The sequence below is a fragment of the Lupinus angustifolius genome, chromosome LG04 (genome assembly GCF_001865875.1).
Source record: "Lupinus angustifolius cultivar Tanjil chromosome LG04, LupAngTanjil_v1.0, whole genome shotgun sequence".
In the NCBI taxonomy this organism is placed as follows: domain Eukaryota; kingdom Viridiplantae; phylum Streptophyta; class Magnoliopsida; order Fabales; family Fabaceae; genus Lupinus; species Lupinus angustifolius.
Window position 1 is genome coordinate 7,506,497 of NC_032012.1, and position 20,710 is coordinate 7,527,206.

The 20,710-nt window shown below is 32.3% G+C and overlaps 2 protein-coding genes across 4 annotated transcripts; both read right to left on the bottom strand.

Moving 5' to 3' along the window:
• Nucleotides 8,756–11,812, bottom strand: LOC109345420. 3 transcript variants are annotated; one of them, XM_019584408.1, is made up of 8 exons: nt 11,665–11,812; nt 11,389–11,558; nt 11,197–11,306; nt 10,732–10,797; nt 10,409–10,491; nt 9,611–9,657; nt 9,119–9,197; nt 8,756–9,014 (listed from the first exon to the last, which is right to left on the bottom strand). In XM_019584408.1, the coding sequence occupies exons 1-8, from the start codon at nt 11,725–11,727 to the stop codon at nt 8,916–8,918; spliced, it is 717 nt and encodes a 238-aa protein (XP_019439953.1). In that variant the 5' UTR covers nt 11,728–11,812; the 3' UTR covers nt 8,756–8,915. The 3 variants fall into 3 exon arrangements, with proteins under 3 accessions (XP_019439953.1, XP_019439954.1, XP_019439952.1); XM_019584409.1 differs by having other exon boundaries at nt 11,389–11,505; nt 11,665–11,811; XM_019584407.1 differs by having other exon boundaries at nt 11,389–11,564; nt 11,665–11,811.
• On the bottom strand, nt 12,352–17,886 carry LOC109345421 (zeta-carotene desaturase, chloroplastic/chromoplastic). Its single transcript, XM_019584410.1, has 14 exons — nt 17,577–17,886; nt 16,617–16,741; nt 16,389–16,523; nt 16,151–16,223; nt 15,933–16,006; nt 15,620–15,724; nt 15,119–15,363; nt 14,949–15,036; nt 14,808–14,850; nt 14,560–14,716; nt 14,302–14,430; nt 13,967–14,039; nt 13,375–13,539; nt 12,352–12,663 (listed from the first exon to the last, which is right to left on the bottom strand). Exons 1-14 carry the CDS (start codon nt 17,740–17,742, stop codon nt 12,499–12,501), a joined length of 1,743 nt encoding a protein of 580 aa, XP_019439955.1. The 5' UTR covers nt 17,743–17,886; the 3' UTR covers nt 12,352–12,498.

Consider the following 20,710-nt stretch of genomic DNA (forward strand, 5'->3'; position numbering starts at 1 on the left):
GTATAAGAATAAAAATTGAAACGATTGTATATGTTACATGTTACTGGTTTGTAGTTAATGAAGAAATGAATGCAGTTGCTTCAATTGGAGGGAAAGAAGAAAGTGAAAAGGAAGGAGCTGGTTAGATTATATCATATATGATTGAGGATTTGAAGTAGACGCGCGCGTGAGATAATTGTGATAATGAAGACACTGCTATATAAGATGGAAAATGATACTAGAAAACAAAAAAGATAAAAAAGAAATAAAAAAATTATGGTTGTCACTGGGCCATTCGAATCCTATGCAGTAGCTGATGTTCATGATGGTGTAATTAACGGCATCCGGGGATGGCAGGACACGTGAAAACATGCAGAGTCTGGGACCAATTATTTAAGGATAGGAATCTTCACATGGTATAGAGGAATGAACAAAAATATGTTGTCTCAAATTATATTTAGTAAGTTCTTTCGAGCCAATGAAAACATGATATTATTAATTAAAAAATTAACACATCCATTATTATTTATGTTTCTAGTTCATTATTATTGGTCCGAGATAAGATCCGAAACATCATATTTATGTTCCAAAAGAATACAGTCTTATGGTACAGCTTCATTATAGAGCCACTTCCCTTTCTTTCTTTCATTCTTAGATGAGAGGGGAATGGCCTCTACTTTTAATTTCTAGTATGGTTAAGAATAGCTAGCAAGAAATATTTATATTTCAATTTAATGATAATGCATGTGTTGGTCCTACTATATTATAACTTGTATAGTGTGGATCTAAGAAAACCAACAATAAGAATATTTCCCTAGCCTTCAAGGATTTTACTTTCCACTTTCTGAAAATTTGCATTTTTTAAGAGTATGTTTATGATCTCATCATCAGCTAGCATGTACAATTATTCACTTCCTCATTTGGTTTGGTTCTTTTCATTAAGTTTTGGATCAAGCTATAAATATACTAATTAAAGGTAGTTTGGTATAGGAATGAAAATAAAGGAAAGATAAATGAGACACTTATAATGTTAGAAAAAAGGTTTGGTAGGAAGAAAACAATAAATATAATGCACAATATCTAAAGCTTGTAGGAATACTAGGTACTACGTTTGATTCTCCCCTACCAAACTCTTTGGTAGATTGGTTGCAACATAGATACTATTAAATCTCTTTCAATAAAAATGGACAAGCATATCAACAATGTTTAGTTTATGGACTAATAGTCTTAGTGATATAAGGCTCTGCTAGATTCTCAATCGGGATGATCAAAATGTTAAGTTCGATTCCTGAGAGCGACACTTGTTGGGATGGACAATCATATATCCTGAAAGAGATTAATTCCTTACAAAGAGTGGAGAAATATTATTAGTAGTACCCAAAAAAAATTAGAAAAAAATGATTTAGAATTATGTTCATTGTATGCATATGATTCTATTTATAGACCAACTTCTGGTGCTTTTTGGTTAAAAAAACAATCTTTCAAAGGATTCAACAATAACCAAATTTGTTGCTTTAAATAAAAATAACGATTGCCTACTAGCAGATAATAACTTTAGCATATTGACCAAAAGGTGTGTCTCTTATATGAAATAGTTTCGACTTTAAATTCGCTTAATGACACTTTTCATTTTAATTTCTCTAAACCGTAAAATGATTACAAAACATAAAACAATTACTTATAAAGGAGTCAAACTCGAACAAGGAAGCTAACGAATAAGGTCGGAAGCGCTACGTCATGCTACTATGTTATGTTTATCGAGCACTATTGTTTACCTTTAACCAATTCGTAATTTTGAAAATTTTCACAACCCTACCATTTTCATGATAAATCGAAATATCATTATTCTAGAAATCGCATGTTTTGAAACAAATGTATCTTGTGGATTTGAACATTTGTTTAGTAAGTTATGGTAATCACTTAGCTCACAATAAATTGATAGACAAGTTTCGAACCAAAAGTTCATTAAAACAAGTGTGCATGACTTACATATGAAATTCCAATATCATTGAACAATGTAATAGTATAACACATTTAGTAAGGCCGTATGTCATATATCCTCCTTTCATGAGAGTTTACAAGCAGTCCCACTTCACTTTCATATAAGTGCACTTTACAAAAACTACCCCATAAAAGTTGGGCATTAACATATATTTGTTATAGGCCCATTAGTATATATTTTGAGGATTATGGTTTCTCTTAAAAATTAAAATATGTATCATAAAGGTATGGATGGATTTAACTTCACATCCCTTATTGATTGTTGATCCTTGCCAGCACTGACACTGCCCTACACAGCTACACGTTGGAGTTTGGCTCACAAGCATCCATGGTGTGAACTATGAGAGTGTTAAACTGTTAATGCTAATATGGCTTGAGAGGGAATTAGTTGAATTTCTTTATTTCGTCACTTCCATTTTTGCCACCAAGTTAACACAAAGCAATCTTGCCATTTAGAACTCCCAGGAGAGCCCAAAACCTGAGAAAGATTGTCCTTGATCTAAGTCATGAATGAGATTTAAGAGCCCATATATCAAATCCACAATTCCTATATCAAATCCATATTTCATTGCTCAAGTGTACCTACTTTAACATATTTCATTCTGACTGTGATGGGTTATTAAATGGAGTCGTCATGGATCAAAGATAATCATTTGAGTAGTTTAACGAACTTCTTTAAATAAACATGTTTGGAAGTAAGTCTTATGTTACATGTCTCATTCTCTTAGAACTATTTTAAATATATGTACTCATCTTATATCTAATTGGTTTTTAGATGAAACTTTGGAAGTGATTGAGTGTGTGATTTTTTTCTCCAAAAAATACATTTATAACCTTATTTACATACATGCATATAGACAAAATTACAAATGTATTTGGATGTACACCGTGATTGAATTTTTCTTACAAAGCAATAATTGTACCCCTCTGATTCTGTTACACTTTCAATGACAGTTTTCACTCAACAACTTTTTTGCTACTGCATAAAAAGTTCTTAATACATTCCTTTTCAACCATAAATGGCTCTCCAATATGACATAGTAGTTTCAAATATATGCTATCTAAATAATTTGTTCCAAAATGAGCAGATCTGATCCATTTTTCATCAGCATAAGCAAAAAAAATCTACAAGCTTATGTTTTTGTTATATAGAAAAAAAATCTAAATTTTTGTCTAGCTAGCCTCATTAAGGCCAATATTTGCATAGCATGAGGGATGAAAATCATTTTCATAACACAAAGGCTAAATATTCTTAGCTCCTTATAGATATCAACACAAAAGGGCAATATCAATGAATTTATATCTTTACTTGAAATGTTGAAGAGGTGTCCTAATAACATTTGTTAAGAAATTTAAAATAGAACTAAGGTGTACATTGCTAGTTTCAGATTAGGCTCCTCATAGATATGTTTTTGAGACACCTTAGCAAAACAATAATCTATTTTACCTTCCTTTTGTAACCAACAAAAACATCAATTTTGCAAACAACAAGATCACCAACAAAATCAAAGAATATATAACCTACACTAGGGAATGTTGTACATTTCAACAATGGTTACATAGTTATGTGCAATGCTTCTTTGTCAAGCTTTGAAATTTTGAATAGACTTCAGACTACCAACAGGTTTAGTAGTGTAAGGTATTAGTCTAGTGGTGTAAGGCTTTACTGGAACCCCAGATAGACTGAAAGGTCAAGAATTTAATTTCTAAAAATGTACTCGTGTAGATATATTCAACATGGAATGTAACTACTTTCACCTGCAAATATAAGTGTCTTGCATTGTAGGTTCATCAGACCCTTAGTAAGATCATGCCATCTGCAAGCATTTAAACATTTAGTCAATAAATTAAACCATGAGAATAATGTCATACTTTGCTAAGTGTCGCAACCCGATTTTCGGTTGGAAGACCGGCTCTGCGACTTAGAGGCGAACTCGATTTTACCTCACTCAATTGATTTGGAGTTGCCACTACATTTTTTGCGTTAAAACGTAGAAAACTCTTAGTTTATGCCCAATTTGGATAAAAAGTGGTCTTTGAATAGAGATTCTGAAATTCGGGAGTCGATTACGGATCAGGGAAGGTATTAGCACCCTCACTAATCACACATATTTTTATACCCTTAAAAATTATTCATTTAAAATTCAATTAGTAAAACAAAATATTTTTATTTTTATATTTGCATCTGACAATAGATTATCTTGCTCCTACGTATCTCCGGGTGCAATAGGGAAATCAAGACTACATAGTCCTAGTTCAAAATTTGGTTGTTTAGTTTGGTTGATTATTGATTTGAAAATGTCGATTTGGTATTGATAGATTTGGTGGAGTTGATTTTGATGGGTTTTAAAAGATTTAGTATATGATTGTTTTAATTCAATGGATCTAATAGTTTAGAGATGGTATTGGTCGTAGACCTTCTTCCCATTTTCAAGAAAGTTAGAGACAACTCGAACCATAACCTTACTATAAAAATTCTAGGTAAAATAGGTTTTGATTATATTTTTATATGGAATTAATAGCTTAGAGACAACATTGGTCGTAGACCTCCTTCCCATTTTCAGAGAAGTTAGAGACGACTCAAACCGTGACCTCACTATAAAAATTCCACAATTGATTAATAAGATAATGTTTCATCATTTTTTGTAATTATGAAATTAAGTAATATAATAGTTTCAGAATTATTTATATATATAGAATTAATAGCTTAGAGATGATATTGGTCGTAGACCTTCTTCCCATTTTCAGATTCTTCCCATTTTCAGAGAAGTTAGAGACGACTCGAACCATGACCTTACTATAAAAATTCCACTATTAATTTATTATAACACTTGCTTATGTGATTTAGTCTTTATCCTATCAAAGTATAATGTACTACAATGTTATTGTACGGTTATCAACTAAAAAAACATTTTAACTATATAAAATAAAATCTTTTAATTGTTAATTACTTAAATAGGATAGAAAACGTTTTAATTTATTAGCTTTTTTATGAATGGAAATGAGCAGGTTGAAAATTACAATGACAAGAGAGTTTAGGTTTTACCTTTGTAGCAAGATTTGGATAGTCTACATGGAGGGCATGACGACAATATGGAAGTGATAAAGAAAATGCTCCATTAGATGATTATGTGATATAACGCCCCAATTGTCAATGAAGATTCATGGATTAGCAATGCACATGAGAAGCATGATACAAGATTGTATGAAGCCACACATCCATTGGAAATTGACATTAACTGTCTTTTTAATTTCATGTCCCGGACAGACATCAAATGAGTGTCATGGATTTGCACTACCATCCTCATTTGGTTGCATAAGCTCAATTTCTCTCTTATAAAATAGATCGCCCCACCAATCTTTATGGCAATGTCATAAAAACACTTCTCAGCACGTGAAGAACCATAATAGATATATATTTTATCATAATAAGTAGTCGAATACACATGTAACCCCAATTTGAAGTAGAGAATCTAAAAGAATATCATTAATTTACACTATGTCATGTACACATAAATTCCTTTGTATTCACCATCACACTATACCAAAAGCACTCAGAACTATGCACCCTTAGGATAGATTTGAAACCCAATTTTGGACTAAGAGGCATGGAAAAAGAAGTGTTGAAGATTTTTTGTTAAAGAATATTATGTTGGAGTTGTTGGTGAAGAAGAAGTTGTTGAGGATGGAGAATGTGTCACTCACGCTGGGCCCTAACCAAATAGAAGGAAGGTGACTACTGAATATAACATGGGAGATAGAGGGGACATGAGGTAGTGAGACTCTAATATAGGGAATTATTTGAAGTGCTAAAATTTATCCTCTTTATTGGTGGGGGTTGTTAGAAATTTGTGTTATGTTAATGGCTTGGAAGGATGTTGAAATTGTGGCATGGACATGTAAGCTTAACAGGTTCTACACATAGAGAGGTGATGAGAAGAGATTTTGAAATTGGGTGAAAAATAACCATTCTCAATCTTTTAACCCATAACCTATCTTGCCCTTTTAAAATGAATCCTTCAATTCTAGACCCTCTTCCTTTTTTATAAGGAAGACACGTTAAAAAATGAAGAATGAGAAGAAGATATGGCAAAGTAGAATGGAAGCTGGATGAATTTGTGAGGTTATTACCATAGTAAAAATGGAGCAATTAGTGGTGGACGAAAGCTCATACAAAGCATCGCCCTCAAATGGTTCTCTCACTTTTTGTTTTAAGTTGCTGTCATCAAGTAAATAATAATCACCATTCAACTGTAGTTAATTATTTTCATGACTGTTGAGATGCATATCTATATAAAGATAGAAACATGCGACTACATTTTTTTGCCATCTCAGTCTATTCTTCTCATTCACTACACATAATATCTCAGGCACACACTCCCTTTATTTTTCATTAGTAATAGTAACCATTCAGGAGGGAATAGGAAAATTCTCCTCTATTTTTTTGTAACGGTGTAGGGAGTCATAATTTCTTTTGTCCACTCATCCCTCCCTTATTCTATACGTTATATCTCATTCATTCCCTTTTTTTATCTCATCTCTCACCTTTTATAATATATTCTTCTTTTAAGTTACTTTTGTTTTAACCCCTTTGCCTTTTTTGCTTCTTTTCTTTATTCTCATGTGTTCATTCCCTTTTTAATTTCTTTGGCAAGCAATAAAACATAAATTCTTACAAAAGTAAAGTAAAGAGAAGTTCAATTTGATGTTGATTGAGATGAAACCTACATTGCATCAAAAAATTTGTAATTATTGGTTAAGAACCAAACATAGGAAGATGATCAAAATGGTTTAGAGACAAATAAAAAAAAAATATAATTTTTTCTTTTCAACTTTCTTTTCAACTTAGAAATAGACTGGATAAAATGAGGTGTTCAACTTAGGATTTATATTTCTAGCATTTTATTGAAACCATCCTATGTGGATGATATATCCATTTACAAGTAGGCAATCTTTTTTATCTTGTTTTGTTTCACATGCCACATTAGTCCACCCAAAATCCAACAAAGTCATAGCTACAGCTAGAATTTGGTTTACCCACAAAATCAACTTTTTCAAATAGTGACTTATTACAGTGCAAATTCCTATTGTAGAAAATAACTTTCAAATATCTGGCTTTCATTTCAGAGTCACAAACAATATATGTAAGTTGCCCTTGAATAATCTCAAGAATATTTTTAACTACCATAATTAACTACTTGAGAAAATTTGTATGCCCTGTCCGCAAATAATAGGAACAAGCTTGCAAATATTGTTTGTTTTGTCATCTATAATTGTATGAGCAGCTTCTAATTGTAGGGTAATTGTGTCCAATCTGTTGTAACATAATGATATAGATACATTGTTTTTCCATTTTTGTTTGTTTGTCAGTTACATGCAAATGAATAATAGGGAAAATGACGAGAGTAAATTAAAGTTAGAATATTAATTCAATTGATAGGATTGAGGATTTTGATGTAATATGATAAAAACGACCAACTTAATATTATGGGGTGTATTAATGTTTTTGATTAAGCACAAGTGCACAACTTGAGAGGGTCCATAACACTTGTAACATAACGAATCATAATACCCTTATATAACACTATAGTGATGGAGTCATGCAAAAAAAAAGGCTTTTCAAATTCTCTATTCAGTTCTTCTTTTCAAGCAATAGGATCACCGAAAAATTAGTTATTGAATATCACATATAAAATATGAATTTCAGGAATTAATCTTGGTGTTTTTGTATTATGTAATAGCGAATTTGTAATACCTAGATGAGTTACAAATGATTAGAAAGCAGCACGAAATAAACAGTGGGTAAGGGACGCGAGGTTAGTCCCACATTGGAAATATCATACAAATGAAAAGTCTTTATATCCGCTTCGTGTGTGACATTTGTCACGACCTTACTTGAACAGGATCTGTTCTATAGGCTCGTACCATTGTGTCCTTGAGTTCTAAGGAGACAAGAACCGAAGTCTGGTTGATGAATCATGACCGTGTGATCAGAGCGTGATTAATGGCTATGATGATTTCTCTTGGAGATGTTATCTGTGGCAGTGGAGGATCGTTCTCAACTGGAGTCTTCTCTGGTTGGGTTGGTCACACGGTTGTCTGACAGACTTCAACTTTTTTCATCTCTTTGTTGCTCTATGCATGGAAATGGAGTTAATTATTCTTCTGTAGATTAATAGTTTTCACTTTTCATTACTAATTTTTCAACTTATGTGTTTCAATTTTGAATTACAACAACCGACATCATGAATCAAACGATGTTATTGACTGGGTTTCCTTTCTGTAATAGGGGTAGCAACCTGATTCTGAGAAACTCAGTGGTTACTGGTTAGAGATAGTGGAGGTAAATAATAATGTGGTGTCACAGAAAAAATGGCCTGGTTATGACTGAACTTTATGAGTTCTCTTAAGAGTTTTGGTGAATTGAGTTTTAGAGGGGAGGAAGGATAAGAGAAGACTTCAAAGGCATTAAATACATCATGGGATTACTATCGAGCTTTAATTTTCTCTCCAAAACTTAACTCGTAAACTGGTCTTGGTATAGCGGAAAAGTTCCTAAATCCTATTTCCTTTCCACCAAATAGAAAACTATTTGATCTTGCAAACTAGTATATCCTAAATCCTGCAATCCTGTCTTGTTATAGGGCAAAAGTTCTTTTGATTCTTCATATTTTGTACTGATATACACTTGTAATTTCTCCCAACTAGAGAACCAGTAATGAAAACTCAGTTTGGAAAATAAGGAAATACTCCTAATATAATTATATTTTTGCGCCTAGAGGAAAAATAAGCCAAATATACAGATATATTTATAGGTGTCAATTGCAGCTACATAATTTAAGAAGCATTGGTTCTTTCATGAAATACATGTTAATCTACATAGTGATGTTGGTCATCAACTACCAAATGAAAGAGTGACATATAAAGGCAAAACTTCATGACATTCTGCCACCAAGGTTTTCAAACTTAAAGGTGAAAATCTGCAAAATTGCTTCAAGTGCAGAAACATTCCAGCTCTCAACATGCCTAACAATCTGTTAAATAAATAGTTGCAATCACTAGTTAGTATGGATCTCAAATCACACCAATAAGTGCACATATATGATGCAGAATGAAAAGGGTGCATTTTGATTCTGACTTTGAAGTCTTCATCTAATTCATATAATGTTCTTCCATCAATGGAAATCAGAGGTCTCCAAGGAAGCTTTAAGTTGGTCCTGCATATCAACCGAAAAAATATCCGCGAAGAAATTCAGACTTCATTGGGAATAATACTTGGACTTGGAGGCAGACATGTAACCAAAAATATCTACTTAACACTGTTTTCTTATTATAAATACTGCAATAGTGCAGCAACTCCTAAGGAATCCTTAGTAAAAAGCTACTTTTCTGTTTTAAAGGGAAAATAATGACAAAGATATAACTTTTATATATACTCAGAAGCATTACATTCACTGCATTCTTTCAGCAATAGAACTACACCATATTGCATTTACGAGCATTTTATCATTCTTTGAACAATGTGACAAACTGGCAACTGCTATGAGATGCATATATGGGGAAAATCCGCATGTCGATATCTTAAAATACAGCGCAAAATGAATTGAATAGAAAGTGAAGCATGGAGAACCTTAGTTTCCATGTAGCCAGCACAAAATTTGTGTCAGAATCAACATCCTGCATTACAAATTTATATAATGAGTGAAGCATGAAGCTTGCATTTTTTAAGGAAACGGTATTGTTCAAGAGGCTAATGCCCTTTCAGTTGTAGCTAGATCTAGATACTAATCAAAATAATTTATATAGGCAATGCATAAGAAGAATGATAAAACTAACAACTATATGCATCTTAAAAGTCCAATGTGGTTATTGTTTATATTCAGAGTTCTGTGATTAATCAGCTATAATATCAGGACTTTCAGTTTACAAAGCAAGATAGGCTAGAAACTACACTATAAAATAGAAAGATGAACCCACATAATCAAATGGGGATGTAATGTGTGTGTGTGTATATATATATATATATATACTGTCACAGTCCAAGCCCTGCACCAAAAGGGAATAAATTGGGTCAAAGTATCTAGATTCTAGACCATAGGTGTAGCTTCAAAATTAGAACATTTGCAATGAGCATAAACCTTCACAGGTAAGTGGAACTGAATCAAAATTTCAATAATAAAGGTTCATTGTATTTAAAGTTTTAGACTTTTCAATGTGAATCTTCTTTGACTTTCTTTATGTAATATCCAAACAGGTCTAATGAGTAAATGGTTTTACTGTTTTAATGACAAAGTCCAAAAGAGTGCATCTTCCCTTTTCCACAAAAGAACACCCTTGGACAAGAATTCCACCAATATTGGATTCACACCAGTTAGTCTCATGTAAGTACTACTACTACATACTTTTACAACTAGTATACAATACCTACCTTCTCGATCTTTTGTAGTTTAATAGACGCGCAATCGAAGAAGGGAACAAGCAATTTCAAGTTGCGTGCATATAACTCCCGACCTGTATGGCCATGAATCATAGCTTCAGTTGATTGACCCCTTTTCGCACTGATCAGTTAGCTTTTGCAAGCCTTAAAGATTTGAAACCAGAAGATAGAGTTTTTGTGTGTGACAGCAATGTGTAACTTAAACTACTAATCAAGCTGCTGATGAAAACAACAGAAGAGATAGGAAACTAAGCACAATACAAATTAGAAAGAGTAGCGTAATAGTAGTTATTGGTAAAAACTGTAACTCTTACCACGAAATTTAATAGTTGGATCTTCAAAGATACAGTCTTCGGTATAGATCGAAGAAGTGAAGTTCCCTAATCGTCAAACATAAGTGAGAAATGCATTCTTTAGTTTTAATTTTTAACTTTCAACTTAAGCTTTATATGTTACATTGTTGATATTCAATCATGCATGCTAAAATAAGTGATAGATAACACATCATACCAGAAATGAAGGAAAGCTGATATCATAATAATAGTAATAATAGAAACATGAAATAAAAAATAATGGCTGCAAAACTTTCAAAAGGATAGTGAATCAGGTAGTAAGAGTGGTACTATCATAAAAAGTAAAAATATCGGATTTTCTTGATAATAATAAGAAGTACTATCATAAAAGTAGTCACATGTGCAGTGATGTACAATTGAATTACAAGGGGAAACAAATCTACACAGAACATCAAATTAAACTAGAAAAGGGATGAAAGGGGGTACCTGTAACAAAATAAGCCTTGCCATAATCAGACTCAATGATCACTACAACATCATCAACACTTGAAACTGAGAATTCATCTTTTTGTTTCTCAATATCTCGACTCAAATCGCTGCGCATTAATAAGTAGGATTAAATATTAAACACATAAAGAATATTGTGGATTTCATTGGCATAGATAGACAATAGTCCACCTTGTTTGAAGGGAAGGAGAGAAAAGCCTCAAGAGTTCTGTCACTCCACTAACTACTACTTTCAATATCTGAGGAGTTTTTGTTGTTTCTCTTTTAAAGCTTGCATTAATCATCTTTCTGCTATTGAGAATGTGAGTGTTACTGTTTGAGCACAAGTGATAACTACATAACTGCAACTGCAAAGTAATAATCTTAATCTGAGAGGCTATGTATATTATTGTTACTATCATCAAGGGAACTTTGAAAATATAAATTCAGCTATGTATATTAGTGTACCTGTAAGTTTAAGGACAGTGGAGGAGGTGTTCCACTTAACCAGCACCATGTTCTTGTTGCCATTTTGGTGTCATAAGATTTTGGTTCAGAATTGTTTTGTGGTGTATGAGAGAGCACCTTTATAGGCCCATTAGGACAACAAAGGCAATGTAATCCATTCGACCATTCCATTTGGTCAAAAACTAAACTTTGGTTAGGACTTTAGAGCCTCATAAAAAAGAATGTCACTTTCATAAGCTGAATTGTTTCTAAAGTGAGTAATTAAGAATGCTACTTTGGAGCACCAAGCGTTGTGTTGTAAATGATTCAAACATTTTCGGCTTGGATTAACACACTGATTTACATCAATTAATTATATATTAAATTTAAATTTGTTGTCCATCTCATTTAGATATCATTATAATTGGTGTAGACTATTTTGACGATCTTATACAACAATGAAACATTCATGATTTACTTTTCTAAGGTTGATGATTTGCACCATTTCAAACACACAAATAATGACAACTAATCATGTTTACTTGAAGGATCACACACCAACTAAATTATTTCATATGTCTCTTGTCCAGTGATAGGTCCTTGGAGATTTTAATTCAAAATTGCAGCCCTAAAGAAAAAATAGTAATAAAAGTTTTGGGCTAAGAATATCACACGCTGGATAGGAATCACAATTTATAGGATACCAGATTTCAAAACTATAAACTGCAATGCTTGCTCCGAGACTAAAAGTTCTGTACTTTTTTATCATTTTTGGATTGAATATACATTATAAAATGTTACATGTATACGGAACAAACTACAAGCTAATGTAGCTACTTAATCTTCAAAATTATATCATACTAGACTTAATTCATCATTAGTATTTGAAAATTTAAGGTTATCTTTAAACTCAGCATCAAGCTCCTTCCGCAATGCCACGAGCTCTTCCCCCACATCACATATATAGGCCGATGCTTGCCTGCCGGACAAGGTTGCACCTTCCATGCTGTCTATGTAGTCCTGAACAAATTAATTTCATAAAAGACAGCAATATCAGTGAAACTTAGATATCACAACTGCTATGAAACTAGAAAAATCATACTCCATTTGCGAGACTGCACGGCAAAAAAGATTTAACAGCTCATTAAAATAGTGGCATCGGCTGAAAATGTTAAAACTGTTTGGTAAATTTGAGTAATCTGAATCCCATACAGTAAGGAAGTGAATGACTAGGCTAGTTTGATTAAGATGTGGACAAGCCTAGTAACAATTTACATAACAATCCAATGTATATTTTCAATCTAGTAAAAAACGGGTGCATGTCATATACATCATTTTCCATCTAACATTTTAGACCCATTAGGAAATTTTGCACTCCTGAATCCTGATACTAAAATAAATGACAATAAAAAGGTGGTATTTCACTGTAGATTTTGGAACAACTCAACAATGGATCCCATTGAATCAAGTATAGCAGAAAGTGGGGGGTTTATTGTTTGAGTCAAAGGAGAAACTTCACTTTCTAAACTCTATTTCATTGGTCATACTTGAAGCCCAGGAGGCAAGAACCTATATAGAGGTCTGAAGATTAAACTGACTACACCATAGGGTCTCGTGCATTTCCGCTAAAATAATTCTTGAGTCCATGAATTTTTTAGGGTTACATCTTATATGCATAAGACAAGCACAAGTATAATGTTAGTTAAGAAGGTGTGAGGTATTTGAACTTACTTGCTTTGTGTAAGAGCCAGAAAGAAAGAAATTTTTCACTGGTGTCTTTTGATCAGGCCTAAATGGATCTTTACCAGGTCCCTCGCGGTACAAAGATTGTCCAATTTTAACAACAGATGACCAAGTCACTTCCAAACCTTGAGCTGATGGGAATAGTGATAAAACCTGATAAAAAATTTAAATCAATGTAATGAGAAGATATATCATTGAATAAGGACACTGAAAATAGACTGGAAACAGGAATTTCTGGTGTAATTTATGACAGAAAATAGTAAAAAGAGTAAATGCTACACTCAGAACAATCCCAATGACCATTAAATACGCATCAAATGAACAAGTACCAATTCAATTACTAACTGCATTGTGAGACAGGCTGATCCCATATATTTCAGTGAAAATGTTTACCACCCACTCATCATTGATATATCATATAATATTGCATGCTGATATAGTAAAACTACTCAACACGCACTAACTACCAAAAGCGTGTGAATTAGCTCCTTGTTTAGACACACTTCCTATGTCATCGCTAAGTCAACTATGAAAGAATATATAACAAACAGAATGAGAAAAGCTACTATTTTTAACCCACCTGTTTTGCTACCCTTGCAACAATTTCATCATTTGGTAAGGGCATGTATGGATCACCTGGTGTCAGAACACATCTGAAAGATGAAATAATATTATGCACTTTGAAGGTCAAGATAAAATCAAATATACTATGAATGTTGCTGACAAAAGTTTAATGCCATGAGAAGGATGAACCAGTAAACCTGATGCATTTAGCAATATCAGATACAAGTTGCATGATAGATTGATTATGCAGATTCATCCCTTGCATAACATACTTAGGCACACTAGATTTTATGTAAAAACAAATCATGAATGAAAGGGAAAATTTGTGTTTATATGCACGCATGCACTTACTGGAGCAATGATCCTTGTCCCTCAATGTAATAATCTTCAGGAGATGTGAGTGCAAGGTCTGCAAAGCAAGAAAAATCTGCATCAGGGGTATAGAGAAGGTTGTCTAACCCAATAGCTTTCCCCAGTTGCCTGCCATCCAGAAAGTTTTCATAACGAAGTTCAGCAATAACGATTGAAGATAGTATATAATTCCACATTCTTAAAACAAAAGTATTTAACACTATGGTTTCTATATGACCCTAAAATTTAGATAATTACCTTGACACTTCTAGATCCTGCAACTCTGTAACCCAACCATTGTATCTGAGTTGCACTGTAACAACAGGAACTCCAACTAGTTCATATATGTTATCGAAAAACTGATGTTTCCTCCACTCTGATGGAAGTAATCTTTTGATTCCAGGGACATCACAGGCTGAAATCAAGTGAAAGACAGTTTAAGGCATGAGAAATTTTTCCAAAACATGGGAATCACAATACAAACAAACGGTGAGGAAACCACTAACCAGCAACATAAGCATCAGCTTTCACAACTTTCTTATCAGTAGCCTGAGAAAATAAAAATTAATATGTTGTTAACTACAAACTCACCTAAATTATAACCAAGCATGTAAAGATTTCAGAAAATAACACATAAAGCATATCACCTTTGACATGGAAAGTCCTGTAACATAAGTACTCCCATCAGCAGAGTTACCATAAAGTATTTCTCTGCATCCCCACCTAAGATGGAACCTGTTCCAGCCATGAATGGGAATCTAAGTAGGGAGGAATTTGGATAATCATCGTGGCAATATCTTCATGTCTAAAATTATACCTGCCCCCTCTATCCGTGATGTACTTCCGGATAGGGCCACTCAAATAAACATCTGGTGAACCCTTCAGCATTCTCAAAAGAGAAGCCTCAGTCTTTGTGGCAAACAATGCAAATATAGTGAGCATGCAACGGGCGCTGATATTATCACAATCAATAAACCCAAGGGCATAGGCAACTGGATCCCACATTCTTTGAATACTCGCACGTGTACCACCTTTGGATAAAAACCAGTCTGAAAAGCTAACCTGTAAGGAATATGTGAAATGGTCAGAAGAACAGAAGACTGAAAAATACAGTTGGTGCAAAGTGAAGTGTTGAAGATCCTTGCTATTTACTCGTTGTGTGTATATGTATGTTTGTGCAAGTGCATGTGTGTATGGGCATGCACATATGTGTAGTGGGAACAGGGAAAGAAACCTAAATATAAAGCTGGAAACACATAATCAGGAGCATCATTTTGGAAAGTTACCAAAAATAACAAGAAATAGTTTATCCTCTTACACTATCTAAATTCCTTATGTCCTGTAATGCACCATCTGGATCAACAAGAGCTCTGACGACAGGACTCAGTGCAAGAGCCACAGCATTTCTAGCCTTATCATAAGTCTGTTCATAAACAATAAGTTAAGTGCAATGAGTTCCAGTGAGGAAAATGAGCAAATATATATTTCTGGGTATACGAATATATTATATTTTGATATACAAAAAAGTGTATAATTCGTCAATTTATAAATAAACAGGGTTTCTGCATAATACCAATGACCAAGCCTGGCAATCTAAATGCACGTGATAATAGAATTTACAATGGCATTACCTTAAGCTGATTTGTGGTCAAGAATGCCCTTATCCCATGTAATGGTGCCCCAACCAGGAAGCGAAAATCGAGTTCTGCACTGGAAAACTAAGTTATGAACAATGCATTATAAAATCATTATCTTTCTTTTTATTTAAAACGTGTGGCATTCTTAGTGAGAAAAACAAGAAGAAAATAATGAACAAATACAAAGCAAGTTTTTGCTTCCAAAAACATACCTCCAATTTGACCCCCTTTGTTTACAAAAGTGTGAGTGTGATCCTTCACAAGTAGATTGTTATTGGCACTCACCTAGTCCAAGTACAGATGAAGAAAAAGCAATAAGATGGACAAGTACAATGAAAACGTTCATATCAAGTCAATAAATAGAAGTCTCGTGGTCAAAATAATGGTGGAAGAAAACAGATTTTAGAGTGACGAAGAAATGCATTATGACTGCAAGCAAAAACTGCTTACCTTTTTCATCAATCGGAAAAGATTGTTGTAGCAACCAAAGAAAACATGCAGTCCCATTTCAATGTGATTTCCTTGTTTATCAACAAAAGAACCAACTTTCCCACCAATGAAAGACCTTGACTCATATATATCAACCTGAATTACAGAATTTTGAGAAAAATATAATGAATTAAACAAATTAGCTAGAAAACATCATAAGGCATTAATTCAGATAGAGAAGGACTAAACCTCATGCCCTTGATCCAAGAGTTCCACCGCAGTTGACATGCCCGCAAGCCCAGCTCCTATAATTGCAACCTTCAGCTTAGGCCCTCGATAATGTTCAGGTTCTGGAGGAAACAGCCCTTTCGGTGCTGGCAAGACAAGGGAAAAGTTTCTGTTGTCAAACTTGTAATTTAAGATTTAAGAATGTGTAAACAAGTTGCATAAGCTCACCATAATATAGAACCTGAATAACATCCTGCACAAACAAGTTCTCACCCGCAGAGACCCACATAAATTACACACAACAAAAGGTTTCACGCCCTTGACCCAATTATTCGTGTGTACTAACACTACAGTCATAAAACACATAATATAGAATAACAAATTAAACTGAAGAAAAAACTGAATTTTGGCCACCGAAAACATCTATCTATGGAAATAACTGAAATTCTGCTTTTGAGAGAAACTGGATTTTGCAGCTTTAATGAGAACCTGATTTACAAAAATGTTTCTGCCAAGACCGTTTTTGGATAATCAAGTTTATTTAAAAGTATAAACAAAGGCCCTTAAAAAGTTATCCATCCAACACTCCCCAAATTTTTATTTTACAAAAAATAAAATAAAAGATAGTTGAAAGGGGAGTGGATCATCCAAAATTGATAGATAATGAATTAGAATTCAGCATGATTTTGAAAAAATTTCGCCACTTCAATTTTGCAGCTTCCAGGAAAAGCTGAATTCTCAAAATTGTTCCTTACCAAAATTGCTTATGGATAATCACTTTTTAAAATTGCAAACAAAAATGCACTAAGATTTTTCCTATCCATCCCAATCCAACATTTCCCAAAATAAAAAGGAGATATAGTTGAAAGTTAAACATGGCATTCAATTTAGCAAAATTTAACAACTTTCATCATGTATACAGAACAAGTCACAAACAGTAAAAAGGTTACAGCAAACAATGAAATAAAAAGTAATACTAACCATTAATACTCATGTCAGAAACATTAGAGTCCAAAGAACAACGAATCCGGTAGTTAAAGGTCTTAGTGAAACGGTTACTTCTGGTTGGGACAAAGAATCCAACAGAATCTCTTCCTCGAGTTACGGACAGAGAAGTTGCCGGACAATGAATCGGAGAAGCCATCATAGTCAGAGAGAAAAGAAAGAAAGAAAGAAAACAGGAACCGACTATGTTGTTGGAAATTTAAGGTTGTGGCCTTGTGGGTATGTGTTAGTATATGATTATATGTAGTAAGAAAAAGCATCAATGGTTAAATGAATAGCTACCATTGGAGTGAAGGGTGTTGGCATTGTTGTTTGGTTCAGGGGATTACTACTTTTGATTTGTGAATGTGATCGCTCCTTTTTTTATTTTCTTACCATAGTTATCCAAAAACATCAAATTATTATATTTGTTTATTTTTTATTTTTAAGTTTTTCTATAAACTACACAGAAAAATTGATGTATGTATGTAATGTAAACCCATGGTGAATGTGTACTTTGTGTAGTGACTCTATGTAAGTTATATGAACAAAGTGGTTCATTACGTATTTATGTGTGCATTTAAGTATAACGATGTTATATCGTTATTAGTAAGAGATGATAGTATTATATCATTTTGCAAAAGAAGGATAAAAACGGAGACAAAGAAAATTGTCATAGTTTTTCATCTTGGTCATATATTCCATCAAATTGTCTTCTTAATATAAGATAATTTCGAGTCTTCGACTATTCGGTGTTAAAGCTACACATATTTGATATGTTTCATAGATCAAGTTGCAAATTTGTATTCTTTATTTACGTTTTAAACTTTTTCATTATGTAGTATAATATTTTCAATTTAAATAATGTAGTTGTTAATATATATATATATATATATATATATATATATATATTTATTTAGGGAGAGAATCCACTTACTTTAGGAGTAGAGTTTTTTAAAGTTATTCTACATCCTAGCCATCAATTCTAGGGAAATTCAATGGTTTGTGATTTGAATTTTTGAGTATATCTAAATCGTTAGGTTTTCCTAAAATTAATGATTAGGATAAAAAATTAAGTTTAAAAAACTTACAAGTGTTGATTTATGAGTATATTATGCAATATTGATTATAAATTTGAGCCATTACATATTAAAATTTGTGTGGGTTATGCATAGCTGTAAATATAATTGTCTTTAGTTTAACTAATATATGATATTTTGGTAATTTGAAAGTGTTTTTGAGTCACTCAAAAAGTTATTAGAAGGATTCTGTAAACAAAAATTGAAGGTAGTTTGTAGTTTCTAAAAAAACGAGTTTGTAGCATTTGAAAGCAATTTTTCAGAAAGCTACTTTAAGTAGTGTTTAGAAAGTAACTTTCAATAATTTGCTTTCCAATTTTCTTTTTCAATATTTTAACAAATTATATTACATGCCCTCAATTAAAAAATCTTATTAACTTTATTTGTCACTAATACCTTTTCCTCCAACTATATTTCCTTCATAGAGAAAAACACCTTCATTCGTGTGACTTCCCATTAATTATCACTTCAGATATGTTAGAAAACTATAGAATTTTATAGGGATAAAGGATCCTATTGATTCTACATTTTTTATTTTATTTTCTAACATGATTACAAGTGACATTGTTAGAGCCCTCCTATTTGATTATATACAGTATAATATATGGAAAATTATTAGTCAAATGTCACAATATAGTGTGAAGACCCAAATCGATATTATTATGGCTGCATTTACATTGCATAGTTATATTCACATGAACTCAACTAATTATCTTGTCTTTAATAAGTTAGAGCAACATTAAGATTATATGATGAACATGGAAATAGTAATATCAATTGTGAAACTTCGAATGAGACAAATTCTAGAAAGATGGGAGAATGTAACAAGATTTCGCACTTATTATGAGAGTCAATGATATAAATTATTTTCTTTCAGAATCTTTTCTGATGAAATTATTTTCAGCTGAAATTTCTTGTGATGTATACATTATTCTTACATTTAATTGTTAGATGAAAATATGAAATATTTTCATATTATATCTTTTAATGATACATAGTGTCTATTGTGATACAATATTATAAACTTATATATCTTAATTGCATTTTTGAAAATAAATATTCAAAACAAAAAATATATATTAAAATAAAACAAACAAATAAATAAAATATTACTTATCCAATTATAACCAAAATATAAAAAATAAATGACTATTCTAAATTATCTACATATTTAATTACTTCAATTAATAAATAACAAAATAAATAATCAATAAATAATGTGTTTCCTTTTTTAAAATTTCACTTAGATATAAAATTTATTTTATCAAACAACTATAATTTAATAAGCTACCTTTATTGTTACGAGCTTCCGGCTATCTTCACAACTATGATCTTCTAACTACTTTCATAGTTACAAACTCACAGTACAAGTTCACAACTAAAAACTAGTTTTTATAAACAAAGTCTAAACAGTATAAATCATTGAGTGAACCATTAAACAAGTATCTCAATATTCTAAATATATATTAATTAAAACAAAATTTATTTTAACCATTCACACACTTGAATGATTAGTCTTATGTGGTTAGAAACAATCTTAAAACTGTGATTAAATATTGGAACGAAGTTTAGGTATTAATCTTTAAGGAAGATGATGGACTAACAAAATATCACTAGTGGTTGTTGTAATGGACTCTCTCTAGATAATTGTAAGAATGAGATTGCAAGAGAGGGGTGAATTAGTTGACTTGGAAATTATGACCATTTTTTCTGCATTATCAAGAGTTAAGAGCAGCGAAAATAATTTTCAAAAAATAACAAGTAAATAATTGAAAAGATAAAGGGAGAAGAGAGTACACCAGAATTTTATACTAGTTCACATTCGCATACAAGGCCGAAGCTTGCAATGCTCCCCTGATACGGTATGTTACATCATAATGAACTCATGGTTTTCAAATCCAAAGTAATGTCTTTTCCTTTTACATAGGAAGTAAGACGGTTTTTCCTAAAGTTCATGTTACAATAAAATACTCTAATCAGTTTAGGTAGCTTTCATTCGATTCACAACAGAAATCGAAAAGGTTTTGTTGTCTAAAGAGATAAGGAAATAGA